Below are 17,541 nucleotides of genomic sequence, written 5' to 3' on the forward strand. Positions count from 1 at the left end.
AATATTGTAGCAAAGCAGTGAAGCTTGAGAAGATAAAAGCTGAATGTTCTGTCTGAGGAGGACTTTCCCACTTCCTATCATGAAAAACAACCTCAAAGAGAAACCCACTTTATCCCTTCAGATACACAAACACTGGCCTCTATGGAAAATATGCATCTAAATATAGATTTTAATAAATTAAAATAGTAAATATGTTCATTTTTTTCCACAGTAATTCAATACAAAATGTGAAACCTATTAGTTCATGTTCATTTTGAATATGTACCGGTATTGTATTATTTTATTGTATATTATATAATATTATTTTATATTATATTTCAATCAAAATGTTCTTCATAAAATGTTACTTTTTGGCCATATTACACCGTATGCTATCATGGGCAAGACTAATGACTAAGCCACAAAAGGTCATTGTGAAAGAGACCTGCTGTTCACAGAGTGCTGCATCATGCATATTAATGAAAAGTTGAGTTGATGGAATAAGAGTGGGAGAACAAAATGGGCAAGCAATATTTATGACCACGGTCTTCAGAGGATTGTGAAGTCAAGAATCATTTAAGAATTTTCGGGAGATTAACAAGGAGAGGAGTGAAAGTGGAGTTAATGCTTCAAGCACCAGCACACACAGATGTTTGGCAGTGGGACGTGGGATGGGATACGACTGTTGTCCACAGTGTTTTTGTCAAATGAAAATACATTTTGCATTTCATTTGGAAATCAAGGTTCCAGAGTCTGGAGGAAGAATGGAGAAGCAGAAAATCCAGGTTCCTTGAGGTGCAGAGTGAAGCTTCTAGTGTCAGTGATGATTTGGGAATGCTTATCTGTTGGGAGTTGTTCCACTGTGGTTTTGAAGTCCAAATTCAGAGCAGCTGTCTACAAAGGCACTTTACTGCACTTCTCTGATGACAAACATTATGGAGATGCTTATTTTGTTTTCCAACAGGAGTTGACACCTGCTCAAACTGCTAAAAGTACCAACAATAACTTTAATGACTGGGGTGTCCACCGTGTTGAACCTGATCTCAACCCCCTATGTTTTAGTAGAGGAAGATGGCAGAGAACAGAAACAACAATGCAGACAAACTGAAGGCTACTAATAGTAACACCTCAGTAGTGTCACAGGCTGATTGCGTTCATGCAGACCTGCACTAATGCAATAATTCAAAGAAAAAATACTGATTTTTCATGTCTTCTCTCACCGAAAGTCCTTAACAAAAACAAAATGAGTTTCAGTTTTTGATTTAAATTACACTTTTGAAAATATTGTAATTTATTAAGCTGCATTTGTAATGTTCGCTGTAATCATGACTGCAGTCCCATTAAAATGGATCTGCATTGTACAATTGCTGAGTATTAAAAACATGAGAATGAATTGTGCTTGAAGGAAAGATGACAGGCTTCTTTCATTGATTTTGTTTCTGTGGTGGTTTACATTTCTTGCATTTAGTAACAGATTAATAACATCTCAATCACACCTACAAACAAGACTAAAATGAACCACAATAAAGTAGAGGTGTAAACAATACGTCAATCCACACTGACACATCAATTAGAAGATTAGACTAATGATCCAATTACAACAAAGCAAATAGAAATATCAATCTGCATCAGCATCTTTAAGATGATACAGGGTGATTGATATGCATTTGAAATTGATCTAAAATATTTTGAGACACTAAAAATGAATAAAAGTTTAAAATCTGCTTTCATCCATATCAAAAGTGACTTTTCAAAATGTTGCTATGCGTTATGTTTGTTTTCTTTAAGACTGAAAGGTCATCGGGGCATTTAGGTTAAATAAGAAAAAAATGCACTAAAACATGAGAAATGTGAGACTATACTGAACAAGTGATCTATTTATTATTTGTTTTTTATCAAGAACAATGCTTTTTAAAACTGAAATTCTAGATGCCTGAAATCACTTAGAAATAAAATGATCAAATCATGTTAAGTTGTTTTTCTAAGTTGCTAAATGGTTGTGTTATGGGCATATATTGCGTCTTATTGAAATCATATCCTGATAGACTTTGTGATATTGAGTAACATTGTACTGTCATTCAAACAAATTGATACATTATCGTATTGTGATAAACTTTTGATTTACACCCCTACAATAAAGCAGTGAAAGTTAACACAAACCATCAATGTCAAAATAGCCTCAGTGACATTGATGACTGGGTCTAAGACTGAAGGAATTAGGCAACATTCAAAAACACCTGGCTCGTTACCTTCACTGCCTCTCCTACCGAGCAGTGGGCTGGGACATTTGCCACTGTCTTAAAGAGGAAAACAAATGTTTTGTTCTTTAAAACAAAGTAGAACAGAAAAATGCAAAATATCAACACATAAAAGTAAAGATTAGTCACAGTGTTCAGGTAAAACCTTTATCCTAATTCCCAAATTCACTTACTGTCATGTAAAACTAAACTAAAATACAAGATCGTCTTTCACCTATAGGAAGATTTTTAGGACCTACAAAAATGCCACACAAGTATGTCACTAACAAATTACACCACATTTTAAAGAACACAAAAAAATTACAAGGGGGAAGTAGTCAAACGTTTAAAATACCAAGCTAATGCGTCACATCAGCAGTTGGATTCTATCTCTATTCAGACAAAAGATGTAAAGCCTTTTTTACTTCTCAAAAACAGTGGGACAATTTGATCATATATGAACTTTTTTTTTTCTTGTACATTACACTGAATCAACACTTACTGACTGCTGTGCATAGCTCTAATGGAAAACAGCAAGAACCAGCATAAAGTAAATCAGCCACAGAAGTATGTCAAGACATCATCTGGTAACTAACATTACCTCCAGAATCCTTTCTAACAGGCTGAGGGCTCATGCCACCTTCACAGATTTGGCAAAGCAGTGGGATAAAAGTGACAAGTTACTATGTAAGTTACTATTATGTAGAGAGCCATAATTAAAAGTGATTTTTTTTTCCACAACAGGACTTTATTTAATTGTCCCCACTTAAGTTGAGCTAACTTGACAAAAGTAATAATACTTTATGTCATTCTATTGCAGAAAAGGCTGATGGGGTGGTACCTGAAGGTGGTGGTGGGCGTTGAGGTGGAGCTGGTCTAGCTGGACGAGCGTTGGGCCGAGGTGGAGGAGGCCGCTTGGGCTCCAGGCCTGGACCTGTGGGAGCACCAGGCTGGAAGTCTACAGGAGGCCCTTGAAGGAAAAGGTGCAGAGTGGCTTGTTGTATTAAATATATTGTGGCAGTTTAACTGCTAAATTAATACGGCATAGAGTCATGTCTGTAACTGCTCAGTTAATTTTACATATTTCTTACAATTTCATGAAACACATCTGTGAAAACACACACAACTAAAAGCTCTACAACAACAACAAAGCTCTTCAACAAAGGGGTCTTCTCTTAAGACCCCTTTGGTATCAAACTCAACCCACACTCCATAGGAAACAAAACACTAACAAACGCTATGTTCACTGAAAAGATCAGTATGCCATGTGCAGCGTCTGCTCCTAGCCACAGAAGTACGCTGCTCCAAATTATACAAGCTGGCTGTTGAAACCAGAAGTTGTGAAGTTTTCATACAGCAGTTTAAATGCAAACCATGTTCATAACTTTGAAAGAGTAGTCCTGGCATTGCATTTACCTATGAGGACATAAGAGGAGGACAACGATTAGAAGAAGTGAGGTAAAAGGAAAAAGCCAATTCTTTAGGTTAATAAAACAACATTACAATAGACAACCTTTCACGCTGCAGATGAGCTGATCAAAGTATTGAGGGTGTTTGGTTCTCCAAAGAAAATATTATAGGCCAGTCCTAATCCAGGGTACAGGGGTCTTACGCAGATGTTATATAAAACGTGACGCAATCCTGAAACACCTTATAGAAACACCTTGTGGAATGTGTCCATTTTTTGCCCTATTGTTCAACATTCTGATTTGATCAAAGCAAAATGTACACAGCGCACATCAGCATCACACACCAAAATGTGCCTCACTACTCTAAAACAAACAAGTGGAAACCAACACAGATTGCATTATCACTCATTTAATTACCTGCTGTTTCTCTCCTCTGTGACGTTGGGCTTAAATCTGCTTCCACTTATTACAAACACAATGAAATCACAGTTTACATTCCAGCCGATGGAGACTACTAGCTGTGCAGATGATTTGAGGAACATGACTGTAGTTGACTAATTTATTTATGCTGTGTGATGTCATTACCTTGTGATGGTCGAAGGGGTTGTTGTCCACGACTTGGTCTATTGGGAGCAGCGGGTTCTCCATGAGTAGGAGAGGGACAGGGACTACCGCGTGGGGACGGCAGAGGTGAGGATCCAAGAGAAGAGCCTGCTCCAGGCTGCAGGTGCTGGGGAAGAATGTCTTCCACCTCATCATCCACATCACCTGGAGCCGCAGACAAGAAAGAAGGGTTAAAACATTTCTACAAATCTTAACATAGATAAGTACAATTTGTTGACAACTCCTGACCTTCCATATCATAATCTTCATCACCCACGTCCACGTCTTCAGCAAGCAAGGTCGAACTAGCTGAAGTGGGAATGCTGCCGCAGATCCTTTCCACACTCATTTCCTCCTCCAGACTCTTGATCCACCCTGGACTCCTCAGGCGGATGTCAATCACCTTGTCCAGGACCTGCAATACATACCAGCAAGATGAGCAGAAAAAGGCTGAGGGATTCCTATGAAACTATCCAAAGTATATCATTCCAACAAATTAGAATAGGAGCCAACTTACAGAGGAACCACTGAGAGAGAGTGCAGCCAGAGCAGAGTAACCTTCCAAGAAGGTTACCCACATTTTCTCCTCAACAAACCTGCATGAAAAATTGCACAATTAATCGAGAATAAGAGGCTGAAGGTGGAACACACCACACACATCTCTGTGCTTGCATGTTAGCCTCACCTGATGAGGATGACTTCTCCAAAATTAGCAAACTTATCAAGCAGCTCATCAATGAGTTCATCACTAAAATAGTCATCAGGCCCTGAGGAGCAGAGGGACACCAAGATGGTGCCATCTGGAGGCCCCTGCAGGGCAATAACATCTTTGTAGACCTGATGTCGTTCCTCAGGATCCACCTCCAGGATGTCCACATCTATTATTGCTACCACAGGCCTTAGAAATATCACAAAACATGGAAGAGACATGAATTACTGGTATTATTAAACTCTCAGTAATCATCTTGGATTACATAGCTATCATGATGGTTACCTGTGATCTGAGGTCTTGAGCTCAGCCCTGCCATAGTACTTTAAAGTCCCAGGGCTCCAGGCCTGTTCTGGATTATCCTCAGCATCTCCAGATGTAGAGGCCGCACCTACAACGTTCATCTCCTCAGCTATAAAACAACCACAGAGTAAAAAAACAACAACAAAAAAACAAAAAACAAATGACTAAATGCAATTCTTCAGAACTTTACATATTTGTTTATAAATGCACAAAACAGTAAGGCATAACTGCATTGTTGTTAGTCAAAAGGTTACAAGGTTTAGGTTTAAGATGCCCTGCATCTCACCTGTTCTGTTAAAGTTCCACTTTCTCCTTTTCCAAAGTATGCGGTCTGTCCATGCTGGTGTGCGGCACTTCTCGCTTGTGTCATAATCTTCTGAGAAGAGGTCATACTTGTAGGTGGGGGCAAAATCCAGGTTTCCCTCAATGAAACCTCGGAAGATCTGCAAAGATGTATGAAGGTTTGCACTAGGGCTCAAATGATTAATTGGATTAATTGTGATTAATCGATTATTGGCATAACTGTCAATTAATTCAGTAATCGATTAACCGTTAACTGGCATATACAGAATTTAAAAAAAGGCCATTTGCTGAAAGAAGTACTGTACATACTCAGACAGTGATTAAGGCAAAACTTTACAAAACAATTACAAGTTTTCATTTAAGATAAAATGTAAAATGTGTTAAAATGTTCAAGATGCATAGTATAAACTTCAACTGGTTCAAATTCTCATATTAAGAACATTTGGCTATCCAATTATCAATTTGTTAATCCAAAAAATAAACAGACATTGTACTGATGTTAAATCAAGGACAAAGGACTGAGATTTTCACAGGTTAATGCTAGAAATATTTTTTGAAGTTGTAGATTCATTCTTTGCTACAAATGGTCAGGTGTACAGTAAAGAAATGCAATGTTATTGTTTTTTAGATAATAAATGAAGTATCTTCTTATTTAAAAATGAAATTGAATTGTTTAATTTTTGCATAATTTAATGTATTTCTCTTTGGTGTTGAAATGAAAAATCTACAAAATGTGTTCATTTTCCTATTTAGCCAACTGATCGTCAGGATAATTGATATAATTATTGATTACTAAGTAAGAATACGTTGCTGAACCAGTTTGCATAATCCAAAACAACTGCAATAGCTGGTTACAGTTATTTTAAAAAATTAGCTTGAGAGAAAAGGATAAACACTTTTAAACTCTTGCAATACGGTGCAAAACCTGCATAGAAAATCTATTCTGAATCAGTCTTAATACACTATCATATAGTGACAAATGATACTAATCCAGTGAAGATGTGTTTTACAAATCATACCATTCCTGTGTTCTTCTGTTCCAACAACTGATCACCAGCTGTTAAAGCATCCCAGTTCTGCTGCTTGATGAGCTCCTTCACTTCCTCGTTGGGCAGATTGATTCGGTAGTTAAAGTCTCCGCACCAGAACACATAATCGTGTGAATACAGCAGACGACCCTGCAGCAGAGGATAAATGTTATCTCAAGTGCAGTTGAATCAAAATATAATATTTGTGACTAGAACTGCCATTACCATTGGGAAACTGAGTCTGCGAGTGATCTCATTGTAGTCGTCATTCCTCTCTTTAACCTGAGACTGGCCGGCAGCGAAGTGGGAGCAGACGAAGCAGATGCTGGTGGTGTGGAACAGCAGGCGGATGGCGACACCTCCCTTATTACCGGTGGCCCCGCCCATTCCGGTTTTCACTGTATCTACAGCAACATCTCTGTAACATAAGGAATGAAAAACTCGAAAGAGTTTTCTTAAAGTCACAGTCACCAAGTGTTTCTGATCAGAATCTGCACCATTTTTACCTGATGAAGTGTGCATGCTGAGGACGGATAAAAACAAACAGGCACACTCCCACCAGCTGCTCAGAAGCAAGCAGCACATACTTGTGGTCCCTTGAAATGTTTTTTTGGAGCTCAGCAGCCCACAGTTTCTGGTTAGTAGTGCTGAGACAAAGAAGAAATGAAGAGCGCCAACATTAAAACAAGAATATCAACTCTATATTACTGTTAAATTTGTAGAAATTTACAAAATACTCAGCCTCAATTTTTAAATATCTGACTTGAGTTGAATTTGCAAGTATACATTGCTCTGCAAAGGGTTTAGTACCTTTTAAACTTAGCATATAAGTAGTCTTAGCACCAAGTGTTTGTAGAACCTTTAAATTTTGTAATGTTACAAGAAATGTGCTGTATTTTAAAGAGATGGTATGTGATAGATTACAAAGTAACTGCTGAGCTGTTACAGACACACCCCAAAAGACTTGTAGCTGAGGCTGCAGCAAAAGGTGATTCTATAAATAATTGAGAAGAAAGTAGAACCACCTGCTGCAGACACAGCTACAAAATGTTTCAAGGTGTGTCTAACAGTAACATACTGAAAAATGCTTTGTACATTTCAATACATTACAGTTGAAATATATTGAGTCCATTATTAACTAATTGTAGGTTATTGATTGGCAGAATCTTAAACACATACCTGGCACTGACAATGTTCCCAGCATTCAGTTCAACCATTTCTTCAAAGCCAATGGCAAAGATATCTATGGGGTTGGCTTTGCTGTCTGTCAAGAAACAAAAGTAAATGTTTGTCATTCAGTGAATGTGTTTGCTTAACACATTTCTGAACCCTTTAACAGTTAAAGGGTAATGATCTTATAAATAAAGCTTGTGCTAAACACAACGGACATTTACTGAAAACAGATCAGATGTAATCTTTGTCAGTTTATTTCAATTTCATCAATTGTCTCTTTCTAATAGTAATAGATTTATCTTAAACTTAACCATTTCTGTACTGACTTATAAACTAAAAAGGAGGGATTGCTTGATTTTCTTACTGGATCACCAATGTCCACTTTCTGATTTAATATCTAGTGTACACACTTCTGTATTTAATAATAACATTCGAACATTTACAGCACCTACTTCAACCAAACAAATGGGATACATACTCAAGGGGCCATTACCAAGAAATGACAGTAGACAAATTAATAAAAACATACCCTGGAACTCGGGATGTCCTGCCTTTTTTGGAGCATCCAGCAGCCAGTCGTTCAGTGTCTGGTTGCGAAATGCAATGCTGCGAAACTGCTTGCCCCCGTTGACGTTCCAGGTGCCGACACAGACCCGAATTTGCTTGGGCTTTGTGTATTTATGGTGACTCTGACACATTCCTAGCAACACTCTTGGAGAGGCTGCAAAGGAAAGAACGCCAAAACATGGGAACGTGCACGTTAGAAAAGAGGTTTGGGTGGAAGATGAAACAAAGAAGGGGAAAATATTGGTGAAGAAAGGGATTATATTCAAAAAACAACAGAGGAAATTCACTAGAATGTTTAAAAACAAAGGTTATGGGAGAATGACTTTAGCTGTGACCACTTCACTGAAAACATTCACAATGTAAACCTTGGTAGTGGTTTATAGCTGTCAGTAAATACCTACTGAAAACATATGCTGAAACATCACTGCAAAAAATATATTTAGTCCATTTTAGTTTAATCATTGCTATAACGATCTAATAAAACAGACAGTGGAATAAACCACAACCAATAGTGCAAAAAAAAATATATAATAATAATAATAAAAAAAGACAAAACAACTATATGACAGGACAGGAAAACATATCTATCTGTTGCTTGCAGTCTATCGGTTACTATACCTGATTGTAAGACAGGCTCAGTGACTAAGATTGTTTGCAAATGGGAGAGAAGGAAGAAAGTTGTAGGTTAGCGTCTCGTCAACAGATACTAGCCAGTTAATATAAAATCAGCCGAGTCAGGGCTCCCTTCAAAATTCACAAGGTTTCTTTAGTGCTGCTGAGAAGCCTATGTCTCCACAACAACCATTAAACATTGTCTTCAGAACAATTAGTTGGTATGAAAAAAAAATAAATCAGGTCAACAATGGTTTAAAATACATGACCCAAAGAATGTAGAAATTACTCACTGCACAGAAAAACAACTGAGTTTAAAAAGAGGAATTGTGCAGAGAGGAATTTTTAAGAATCCCTGGCTCTAATTCAACCATTTGTGTTATAAGGTATGACTAAGTGATGTGCTATTGACAAAAGAGGGACATTCAAAACATTAACAGCTGGGATGTCAATAAGTGTTGCACCAGTGACAATGCCATATTTTTCATCACTGAATCAATGTCCTCAAGTGAAAGTATTTGTGAGATTATTTAACAGCAATCAAGACAAATTTATTTTAAGGCTTTTTATAAAGATAGCCAGATGAGCCAACAAATGTGGAGGGTGATATAAGAAAAAGTTAAAAGAAGGGGATAATAATTACATTGTATTCTTTCATTGCATTGTTTTTTGTGTCTAACATTGCTTAAAATGTTGTTTTTTATGTTTAAGCAAAGTGCAGCTCATTGTTTCCACAAATGTTCCACCAAATAATAAGGGACTTAAATCATGTTGTAGAAAATTACCGTAAAGACTGGAAGTGGTGAGCAAGGCTCGAGCTTTGTCTGCTAAATCACTGTTAAGCGTGGATCCCAGCCTCAAGATGTCTATCGCCTCCTGCTTGGAGCTGTCGAAGAAGTTGTTCTGGATGGTCCGTGTCACAGAGCGAGCTCCATCTTTGAGCTTTCCAGCCTACAAGCCAAGAATATACATAAATATATTTAGCATCCAACCAGTTAGAAAGGCACACATAAGAAGTATTGGTCAAAAATTTACATTTTTCACCACTGCAGGATGGAAAAAAAAGGACAAGGAGGAACATTCTAGAGAGATCTGTCAGATTTGAAGCTCACAGTGGTGTTTTTCAATTATCTTCTGGACAAGTTTGAGATTTCATTAATGACCACTAGGTGGCAATCTGGACAGATTTCTCTAAATTCCAAGAAAGATTTTGCATTTTAATGGAAGAAATAAGTATAAGTGTAATTGCTACAAGTAAAAGAAATTAAAGTAGTTGTTTCCCCTCTTTGTTCCTCCTATTTTTGAATTTCTGCTCACAGTGAGATTCCAGGAAAGTTTAATGAGAGCATATATTTTTAGAAGGATAATCAAAGGGAAGTAAAGAAGATCTGTCACCTATCCCAAACTCCATTCTCATGTATATGAAGCCATCAGACAATGATATATACAGGACACCAGAAATAGGCCCATAGCTTAAAACCAACATCAACCATCCTAATAACTTACCGCACAGATGGAGAGGTCCACAGGTTAGCCAAAAGACATAATGCACATAATTAAAGAAGGGTACAATTTCTACACAGACGATTAAATATTCATGCAACTGTTATGATGCAATCATTACCTTGCATTCTTACAGAAAATTACAGTTTATGAATTAGTGTCTAAGAGGTGACGGCTGAATATATTTAAAGCAATAAAGAAATCATTGATATCCTAATTGTGCTCATGCAAGACAGTCAATTCATTGTTTGGAATCTAAACTTTAGCTGGATAAAGAGCCATGGGTTCAACATAAAGCCCTAGTCCAGGAGGGCATAAAAGCTAAAAAATAAGATAAATTGATATTTCTTTTTACTTTTCATGTGTGTGCATTTATCAGATGTATTCAGACTTGAAAATGGTACAATATTTTTTTTTAATTATTCTTCAGAATTTTTAAAATGGTGTTAAAATCCTGGATAACATCATTTACAGTCACATGTTATTAGCCTGCAAAAACTACTTGGGTGGTGTAGTGGACGACCACAACAGTGGTAATGCTACATCACACATTGGAGCAGAATCTATGGGAGTGGATTACCTTTGGACTCCATAAAACACAGTGTTGCTAACCTGCATTATAAACTACCTAAACAATTGAAAACTTCTCGTTATTCCCAAGTATGAAATTGTTTCGCTACATACCTTGGCCTTTCCATCCAGGGCTCCGGTTCCTGCATAAATCTTACTGACGGAGTCCCCATTAGCAGACCACATGGTCCTGAAAACCTCCTGGAACCGGGCCACAAGCTGTGGTTTCTCTGTCAGACCCATTTGTTCTAACTGTCTGGGCAGCATCTGAATGGAAGGAGGCAAAGGGAATTTGAATAAAAGACAAATCTATAAAATCTTTCAACTTCAGGCATTAATGTACGCCAAGCTGGACTCAAACCTCAAGTGCAAAGAAGGCTTGAACACTGTTGGTTCTATCCAAACAGTCCAGGCAGTTACTCCTGATGGTCCCTCCCTGAGTCCTGAAAAAAAATCTGATTTATACAACTGCAAAATGCAATAATTTAACATTTGATGGAACCCGACTTATCATTATTGTAGTTCCTTTCATTTCTTTTAACTTGCAAGTCATTAGAGAATAAATGTCTAATGCTATAGATTTCAACTTCTATATTAAATGCCTCCCAATCAAACCTGTGATACTTAATTTCCCACTTTCATAACTGGAAAAACCTGAAGTACTTACAGAATGCCTGTATTAACACAAAGATTAAATTGAGCATAGGTGAAGTCTATATACTGATTAGGTGCTTTCTGATGGCAATTGTTTACTAAGCTGTATCAGAGTAAAGAGGGCTAATGAAAAATGTGCATTTTTCATTCCAAAATAAATTCAAAAAGTCAAGAAAATATGTATTATGTTCCTTCAGAGATATGAACCACTTTACTTTGTTTTACCAAATGAAGTTGAACATTGTCTTTGTACTACGACTGGAAAGTGTTCAAGTACTTTTGGAAAGCTCTGGAAAATGTGTTTTTGACAGTTTTACTGAAGACCCATTGAGATTATTGATCACTTAGATAACGAATGTTTCAGTTGCTGGATAACACAGCAATGACATCCATGGACCATGAGCTCAGAGGTGCCCTCTAATGGATGGTCTGCAAACAACTGGGTATAGTCAAGTAACAGTGTTGCCAAAGAAGGATTAATTAGTAAATAGTATGTTCCAACAAGATGATGACTATGTCTATTAAATAATATTAGTTGTAACAATTTGAGTCAAATTATTCAAAAGAATAAAAGGTTAAGGGTGACTGGGCAAAGAGACATGAGGAGATATACCAAAAAAGGGTGGACATAATATTAAAGAGCAGATGTGACAGGCAAAGCTAAGTTGTGCAACCTTTAAGAAACCCTGATCACAGAATTTCAAAAGAAGGGTTTTGTAAACTCAGAGCTCCAAAGAGGGAAACCTACATTTTTTTAGATGCAACAGAGACAACTAACAAGATGGGGAATGTGTGTGCATGTCAATTGCTGTTGTAAAAATACCTGTTATACTGGTACTTCAACTGTAAGAAACGGATCAGGAAGAGATATACAAATCTGTACAATAAGGAAGAACTTTCTTACCTTATAATGCCTTTTTCCCCGGAGTAATAGAAGAACCCACACTCGTCTATGAATTTATTCAGCTGTGGTTTCAGAACACTGCTGAGTTTATCAGTCTTGCCACCCCGCACATTTTGATGATAGTCAAAGTTAACCATTCTCACTGCTGTGGCATGTTCTGAAGCCTTCAGGTGGCTCTGAAGGGGAGAAAATGGAAGAGAAGATATTTGTTAATATTTAAATATAATCCAAAGATGTATAATGTGCAGTTGTGTGGCCTGTAAACACGCAGCAGTTTCCATTCATTATGCTAACTATGTTTTTTTGATCCACAGGAAAGCTTGTACTTTTTCACAGAAAAGTACAAGCTTACAGTACAAATACAAGGAAAAGTACACACATACTAAAATGTGTGTTTTATGAAAAGGCTCAAGCTCATTTCAAGCTTGTAATACTGTCACATTTTCTTATTTTGAAAATGTCGAAGATCTTAAAGTTTTTTAAACTTTAACTTTTCCCTTTGCTAACTGACTAGGCAAAAACCGAGCAGGAAGTGACACATTCTGTATTGAGCAAAATCCTCCGCTCTGCAGAGGCAAAAACAACTCAATATTTTGCAAGCTTACACAAAGCAATGTGCAGTAATAAGGCCTCTTGCGGCACATCTTCAACTGTTTCACTGAAATCCTGTGTTGTTGTCTGCATTAGATAAAAATCATTTAGTAAAAAAGAAAACAAGGCAGTGAAATCTCACCTGAAATGCTTTGCTGAGCATATGTTCCCCTTCTTTGCTTCCAAGCAAGTTGATGATCACCTGCTTTCCATACAACCTTCGCAGTGCAGTGAAGTGTCTGCAAAACAGATTCAGGCATATAGTGCATTTATCAAGTACAAGTCGTTAAACGTTTGATAGCAATAATCATAACTACCTTCAAGTAAATGCACTGTAGCAAGGTTTAAGGTTAGTTTGAACATGACAACAGAAAAACATTGAATAATACCAGTAAATATAATTACATTTAAAACTACATACATTATAACTGTTCAAAGAGCTATCAGATCAAGACATTAACACTTTTCAGTGTGTGACTTGCTAGTCAAGGAAGCAGCTATATTCTGCATCACTGAGGTGTTAAAATGGCAGAGTGACCCAAAATGATGCAATAAACAAAGTAAAAGGAGCAGAAAGAAAAATTTGTTAACATATGCATCACAAAAACAGAAGATTGGAAGTTGTCCATATTTCTCATTACTTAATCTGTAATTAATGGCAGTATGTATACGCTAGCCTTGTAGAATCAAATAAGTTGTGGAAAAACACAGCAAAAATGTAGCCATATAGTAAAAAGAATAAATTTGAAATATGCTACTATGAGAACTGCAATAAGGGGACAAATTGGGTACAAAAAGCAGAGGAGGTTTGATTTAATGTTTGTTTTTAATACATTTCTATTAACATGATAGGAATACTGGAAGTCCATCCAGCAGAGACCAAAATATGTGCAAAGTAAAATGATCAACAGTTGTCTTCCTAACTTTCTAACTAAAGGTTGTCGTGAATTGAATGGACATAGGAACAGCTACAAAAGTGGCTGCTGTGGATTGATAAGGAGGGTTCCAGTACTATTTGGGTGTGGTACATATTCTAAATCAGGAAGACATGGTTCACACCCCAGTCACAAAACAACCAAAGTATAAGTAATTTCATTTAAAGTCAGAAAAGGAGTCTTTTCTATGTAGAGATAATATTTAAAGCAAAAAGTTCTTTAATTTGGATAAAATCTTTGAAGGTATCATAGATTCAAATAGAACATTAACAAATGATAATATAACTAGGGTAAAACCGATGAGAACTTAAGAGGAGCTGAAGCTGTCTTTAGAGATTCTGCATGTTTCAGATGGTTATATTTACAAATATTTAGAAAACTTTTAAAATAACATTTCCTTTCAAATTTAAAGACCTACATAAAAACACAAAAACTTCAGTAATTTAATTATTTAACATAAGTTACTTAGATTAAACTGTGCTTTTTTTAAATTTATCTTGGTCATTTCCGGCTCTGTTATGAGAGTTATTTGTGTTAGCAAGTTTCTTAACTTTTCCTTTTATGCGGCAACATAATACAATATGTACCTGAACTGTTATTGATATAAAGTTAAAGCCAACTACTGAAATATGTTTCTCAAGACAAATTTAGTTAACTCTTCTAAAGGAGCTAGTAATGGTAAGGTAACAAAAATGTTTTTTATTTCAATTCACTAAGCTACAATAAACCCACAGATTTGTTTGTGAGAAAGGCTGAACGTTAAGCAATAGGCTCCTGCTCTGCATGTATTGTAGCATTGTAATTCCTAGGCCTGAAGTTCAGCACACATTGCATGATAGTTGTCAGCACTTGTCTCAAAACAAAAAAATCTAATTGTATGGAAAAAGTATACATTTAGAAAAGTAATGCGGGTACTAATTTAAGACACAACTAAAGGACATTTAAAAAAATGTGATGGAAAACCCTGCAGGGTTTCTGCAAAGATGTGCAGAAACCATGTCTTTGACATATCCACTGAGGGCCAGAAAGGTGAAAAAATGTCTATTAGCTAAAAGATATAGTCGCAAATTAGGGGTATGTGGTAACAACTGAGCTGTTCAAGTTGAAAAAAATAGTGTAACGATTAATGCCAAAACTTATGGATCATAATTTGTTTCCAAATGTGATTTGTATCTTGGAGTTGCCTGGAAACGGAAATGGAACTTTGTAAATCCAGCAATTTTGGGCCAATGGATTAAAACTGTTGAGGGGATTTATTTAATGAAGAAACTGAAAACAATTTCAGAAATGGAACTCTTCCAAATGCAAATGTTACTCTGTCACTTGAAGGCAGAGCAGTATATATAGGGACAAATACTAGACTGAATCAAAAGCATCTCCCATGATGTTTGACAATGTTCATTTTACATCAAAAATACTGTATATTTGGTAGGACATTGTTGATGAAGAGCTATTAGTGTGTCCTTGATGCTCTCAGTAACAATATTAGTGTTTCAGTCTTAATCCTATCCTATTTTCAAGCCTTTGCTACTCTTAGTTAGGAGACAGAGATTTTCAGAAGGCTATCAATCAGCTGAAATCTAGTACAGCAGAAGAGAAGAAGTGCAACTGAAGTCACTCATAAAAGATCCACTGAACCTTTCAATTACCTTTCAAAAGCTGGTGCATTTGCCTCAAATCCCCTTGAGAGTTTGACACGATGGGACCCCACCTGCAAAGACACAACCCACAGTGTCCTATTTTGGTAAAGTAAAAAATAATTTTAAAAAAGCAAAAAAAAAAAAAAGATAGAGTACACATTGTGTGGATGCCCAGAAAACCTGAGAAAGTGAAACAGACATTTGTGCACTTGAAATAGACAGACGAGGCCTTGATTCGTTTTAAAACGGAGAGACAATGGAGTGGGACAAGAGCAACACAGTGACAGAATGGAGGAAATTTGTTCACGCAGACAAAGACACTGAGCAACAGAGGAATCTCGTCATCTCTCCAACACCTTTCTTCCCCAGATTTCAACTCTGTTGTTCCATCAATAAATCTAATACAAGCTTTGGCACAGAATCAGGGAAGTAAACTTGGATACGCATGACTACTCCCACTCAGGCTTAGTGAGAAATGAATAAATCTAACACTCTGGCCGCAACAAGGAAGTCTGTTCCTCATTGTCATGTTGATGTTCCCTTTTAAAAATATTTGCCAACAGAAAAGCATTTCCTACTTTTACTTGACTTCTGTTTGTGATCAACTTGTAGGGTGATGGCTAGAGAGAGTTTTTACTGTTTGCTCCGTTTTATGGTTTGCTTGCATAGACCTGTTTTTGACAGGGCCTGCATAAACTATACTGGGGGTAAACCGTACCGCGGCCGTTGTGACTTCTTTTCATTCTGCTCAGTCATGCAGGTCCAACCTTTGCATTTTTAATAACTTCTTGAGATGACATCTGAAACTACTCAGCTTGCAGTGGAACAGCTACGACTAAAACATAGTCTGTGCCAGAACATGGTAGTAGACTGGTCAAGAACAATAAAATCAACAGTTTCAAGTATTAAATCTATACATGATCTAAAAACTTTTTGGTATCTAAATAAAAAAAGATTCTCTGATTTTTATTATAGTCGAAGGACATATGAATCTTTCACAGTATGAGTCATTTCGCTTCAGAGCATAGATACAGGTGCAGCTCAGTAAATTACAAAATAATTAAAAATTTTCATTTCATAGTATGAAGATTTATTGCAAATAGGATGATATTGAGAATCTTAAAAAATGAATATTCCATAAAAAGTATTTTCAAAAACTGGAAAAGTTCTGTTATAGCCAACACAATGATGGGAAAGACTTTACCGTTACCCACAGACAGGTACCCTCTACATAGATGTCGAACTGCAAAATGTTAACACCCTTTAACTGTCATGAGGACAACAGAGTCCTTATGAACCGTTTTGAGGGTGACAGTTAAGGAGTTTTAAAGATGTTGACTGTTCACAAAGTGCAGTATCCATCCATATTAGTAGAAAGTCGAGTAGAAGGAAAAATTGTTGTAGAAAAAGGGATACCTGCAGCATTTTTTTTTTGTCCAGAAAAATAAGAAAGAACATGAGTACTTCTAAATTGTGGCAGATTGACCAGCAAAACCAAACCCCAATAAAGAATCTGTGATGTATTGTAAGATAAAAGGCATGAGATCTAACACTGCAGATGAACTAAAGGTCATTATTAAAGGTGCTCAGGCTTTCTTAACAACTTAGCAGCACCACAAGCTCATTGTCTTTAACACTATGTGGCATTGATGCAATAATTGAAGCAACAGGAGCCTTTCACTAAGCCACCATTGCTAGGTTAAAATCCACGTTTCATAATCTATAATCCAGGATCATCCAAAACTGAAATAAATGCTTAAATATACTTTTTCACAATGTTCTAATTTACTCAGATGCACCTGTAAATAGCTCTTTTCAAAA

The 17,541-nt window shown here is 36.6% G+C and overlaps 1 protein-coding gene across 6 annotated transcripts in view; it reads right to left on the reverse strand.

Moving 5' to 3' along the window:
• synj1 (synaptojanin 1) overlaps positions 1-17,541 on the reverse strand; it is a 30,132-nt gene that overhangs the window by 6,762 nt on the left and 5,829 nt on the right. For 4 of the 6 annotated variants that reach the window (XM_023341681.1, XM_023341682.1, XM_023341685.1 and 1 more), the window contains 19 exons: positions 15,730-15,791; positions 13,288-13,384; positions 12,555-12,730; positions 11,358-11,439; positions 11,111-11,263; positions 9,709-9,874; positions 8,930-8,953; positions 8,274-8,465; positions 7,751-7,835; positions 7,078-7,218; positions 6,797-6,989; positions 6,563-6,721; positions 5,527-5,683; positions 5,223-5,349; positions 4,914-5,126; positions 4,746-4,824; positions 4,478-4,643; positions 4,211-4,393; positions 3,058-3,186 (listed from right to left, as the gene is read on the reverse strand). In XM_023341681.1, the coding sequence (XP_023197449.1) occupies positions 3,058-3,186; positions 4,211-4,393; positions 4,478-4,643; positions 4,746-4,824; positions 4,914-5,126; positions 5,223-5,349; positions 5,527-5,683; positions 6,563-6,721; positions 6,797-6,989; positions 7,078-7,218; positions 7,751-7,835; positions 8,274-8,465; positions 8,930-8,953; positions 9,709-9,874; positions 11,111-11,263; positions 11,358-11,439; positions 12,555-12,730; positions 13,288-13,384; positions 15,730-15,791 (2,584 nt within the window). The remainder of the gene's footprint in view (positions 1-3,057; positions 3,187-4,210; positions 4,394-4,477; positions 4,644-4,745; positions 4,825-4,913; positions 5,127-5,222; positions 5,350-5,526; positions 5,684-6,562; positions 6,722-6,796; positions 6,990-7,077; positions 7,219-7,750; positions 7,836-8,273; positions 8,466-8,929; positions 8,954-9,708; positions 9,875-11,110; positions 11,264-11,357; positions 11,440-12,554; positions 12,731-13,287; positions 13,385-15,729; positions 15,792-17,541) is intronic. The other 2 variants (XM_014471788.2, XM_023341684.1) reach the window with 2 other exon arrangements.

Source organism: Xiphophorus maculatus, chromosome 11 (genome assembly GCF_002775205.1).
Source record: "Xiphophorus maculatus strain JP 163 A chromosome 11, X_maculatus-5.0-male, whole genome shotgun sequence".
Classification (NCBI taxonomy): domain Eukaryota; kingdom Metazoa; phylum Chordata; class Actinopteri; order Cyprinodontiformes; family Poeciliidae; genus Xiphophorus; species Xiphophorus maculatus.